We start from the raw sequence: 2,271 nt of genomic DNA, 5'->3' as shown, positions 1-2,271 counted from the left end.
TACAGTGATTGCATATGAAGAACAATACAAAAAGGAAGAAGTAGATAGTTTTAGAAGAGTCCTAGAGAGGAGTCATCTTAGCTTCATGAATAACTTCCGTAGAGCAATCCATGTGTTGTGGAGGCACGCAGTGAATGTGCTATGTGTGTTATCACCGTGTACACCGGGTTGGTCAGACAGCGGTAGGTAGATCGGAGAACACCAGCGTCATTGCTTGTATCCTAACACACTCTTGACTGCCCTGTGAAAAGAAAGAGGAAACCATTACTCTATTTGATGGGGAAATCAAGTGTCTCCTGCAGCACAGATGTTTCAGATGTATCCATTTTATGTAAATGTCCATCTGTATTAGCAAGAAGGTGGAGAAGAAGCTTAGTCTGTTTCTGTAAGTGAAGCTAAGACACCCTGAAGTTAAGAGGTTTGATACTGGATGGTTTAATACCTGTTGCAATGACAAATACGGAAACCATAACACAGGGAATAGTATTTACAGGCAAATAGAAATGAAGCACAAAATGGGAAAGCCATGGGGAGAGGATAAATTAGGATCCTCTTTGGAAGGGGTTTCTTACCTGTCTTCTCACCATACTGACTATGAGAGTAGGAAGTAGAAGAATAGGAATGGGAGGATCCTCCCCCTCCTTGGACAGCTCCTTGAGACGTCCTGTGAAAGGGAAGGGATTTTAATGAATGGAATATAACGACATTAACAAACAGACACACTGCGACATACTATGCAGTGGGTGTAACAGCTAGACTTTTTCTGAAATTTGGAAACAGTTCTTTTCATCTTATGATTCCATTCCCTTCCAGCTATATTTTCTTAGAAAGCTGTAGAAGCAGAAATAACAAAGGACTATAAAAGTAAAATACTTCTTCTCTCCCATTCCCACTGTGATTGTTCATCTGTTGAAAGAAGGAAGTGCATTACAGTCTGGTTGTGCTTGGTGATTCCTCTCATGAGATTTATTCTCTGTAATTATGCCAAGAAGAATTGGATAAACTGTAAAAGCACATCAGTAACTGCATGCTTTATTTTTTCCTCTGTGTTTGGTCTGCTTATTAAACTTATAAAATACACATTTCAATGCAGATACTGTGAAAAATGTGTTGTGTTCAGATTTCAACAACAGACTAGTAGAACATTGTACTCTGTCTTCTGCAAGTCTTGATAGAGACAAGACTGTGATGAAATTAAGCCCTTATTTACGAACAGAATACGTACGTAAGGTCTTGCTGTCCCTCCTGCAGCAGTGCCCGGTACTGAGCAATCTCCTGTTCCAGGCGGGTCTTGATGCCCAGGAGCATCTTGTACTCTTGGTTCTGACCCTCCATCTCGCACCGAATACTGGCCAGCTCCTCCTCTACAGAGTTAATCTGGCCTTGGATTTGTTGCAGCAGCAAGCCATAGCGAGATTTGGTTTCTGCCAAGGAGTTTTCCAGAGAGCTTTTCTGAAAGTGGAAATGGGGGAGCTTAGGACCGGAGCACTACCTCTCCCTACCCAAGGAGGGAGTGTCCCGCTCAAAGGAGGAAAGGGCCCTCAGTGATCCTGCCCCACGTACCGTGCTGAGCTGTGCCTGCAGTTCGATCTCCAGGTTCTGCATTTCGCGTCTCAGTTCGGTGAGCTGGTGGCTGCTTGTCTGGATGTCCTCATTGCTAGAGGTGACCTGCCGATTGACTTCTTCCATCTGCCAGAGTGAGATACCAAACACACCTTCTGAGCGAGAAGACCCCCTCACGGAGCAGATCTGCTAGCTGAGAACTAAGATAACCACAGTGCCTCTCCTTCTAGTTCCATCTTGCTGGAAGGCAGCCCAGTCACTGCTCCTCAGATCCTGACTTGCCACCCAGTCTTTGTACATCAGACCCGGCCTGCTCCCTTTCTGCTGCTGGAGTCCTTCCCCAACACCTTTTTCCTTGCAGTTCCCCGAGGTGTGCAGGGGCAGGCTGGTGTTCCGCCCAGCAGCCTCTTCTGATCACCGGCAGCCAAAGGACTCCTGTTCATGTGAGCAGCCTCCCCAGTATTGCATGCCTGTGTTTTCCCGCAGAAGGAGACTTCCACTCTGAGCATTGCTACATACCTTGACTTCATACCACTGCTCAACCTCTCTGCGGTTCCTCTCAATGATCTGCTCGTATTCGTTTCTCAGGTCATTTAGCGTCTTTGTCAGATCTATGCCAGGAGCAGCATTGACCTCCACGCTCACGTCGCCACCAGTCTGGGACTGCAGCTGCCTCATCTCCTGCAGAGAGTGCAAAGAGAGGAACAA

At 46.3% G+C, this 2,271-nt stretch overlaps 1 protein-coding gene across 1 annotated transcript; it reads right to left on the bottom strand.

Annotated features, from left to right (window-relative positions):
* Nucleotides 1–395: 395 nt before the first annotated feature.
* On the bottom strand, nucleotides 396–2,264 carry LOC112961367 (keratin, type I cytoskeletal 14-like). Its single transcript, XM_026056467.1, has 5 exons — nucleotides 2,083–2,264; nucleotides 1,564–1,689; nucleotides 1,226–1,452; nucleotides 573–664; nucleotides 396–442 (listed from the first exon to the last, which is right to left on the bottom strand). Exons 1-5 carry the CDS (start codon nucleotides 2,239–2,241, stop codon nucleotides 396–398), a joined length of 651 nt encoding a protein of 216 aa, XP_025912252.1. The 5' UTR covers nucleotides 2,242–2,264.
* Nucleotides 2,265–2,271: the final 7 nt, after the last annotated feature.

This window comes from Apteryx rowi, unplaced genomic scaffold, assembly GCF_003343035.1.
Source record: "Apteryx rowi isolate R43461 unplaced genomic scaffold, aptRow1 scaffold_1312, whole genome shotgun sequence".
NCBI classification, from domain to species: domain Eukaryota; kingdom Metazoa; phylum Chordata; class Aves; order Apterygiformes; family Apterygidae; genus Apteryx; species Apteryx rowi.
Note: the sequence above shows the minus strand (reverse complement) of the source record. Positions and strands in the feature narration are given on the sequence as shown.

What these genes read in the sequence shown, in the direction of transcription:
- LOC112961367 (XM_026056467.1), bottom strand. Translation starts at nt 2,241, where the DNA reads ATGAGGCAGCTGCAGTCCCAGACTGGTGGCGACGTGAGCGTGGAGGTC. An exon ending in AGCAGTGGTATGAAGTCAAG is followed by an intron (nt 1,690 to 2,082) that starts GTATGTAGCAAT and finishes TCACTCTGGCAG; the next exon opens with ATGGAAGAAGTCAATCGGCA. An exon ending in GAGGGACAGCAAGACCTTAC is followed by an intron (nt 665 to 1,225) that starts GTACGTATTCTG and finishes TCCCTTTCACAG; the next exon opens with GACGTCTCAAGGAGCTGTCC.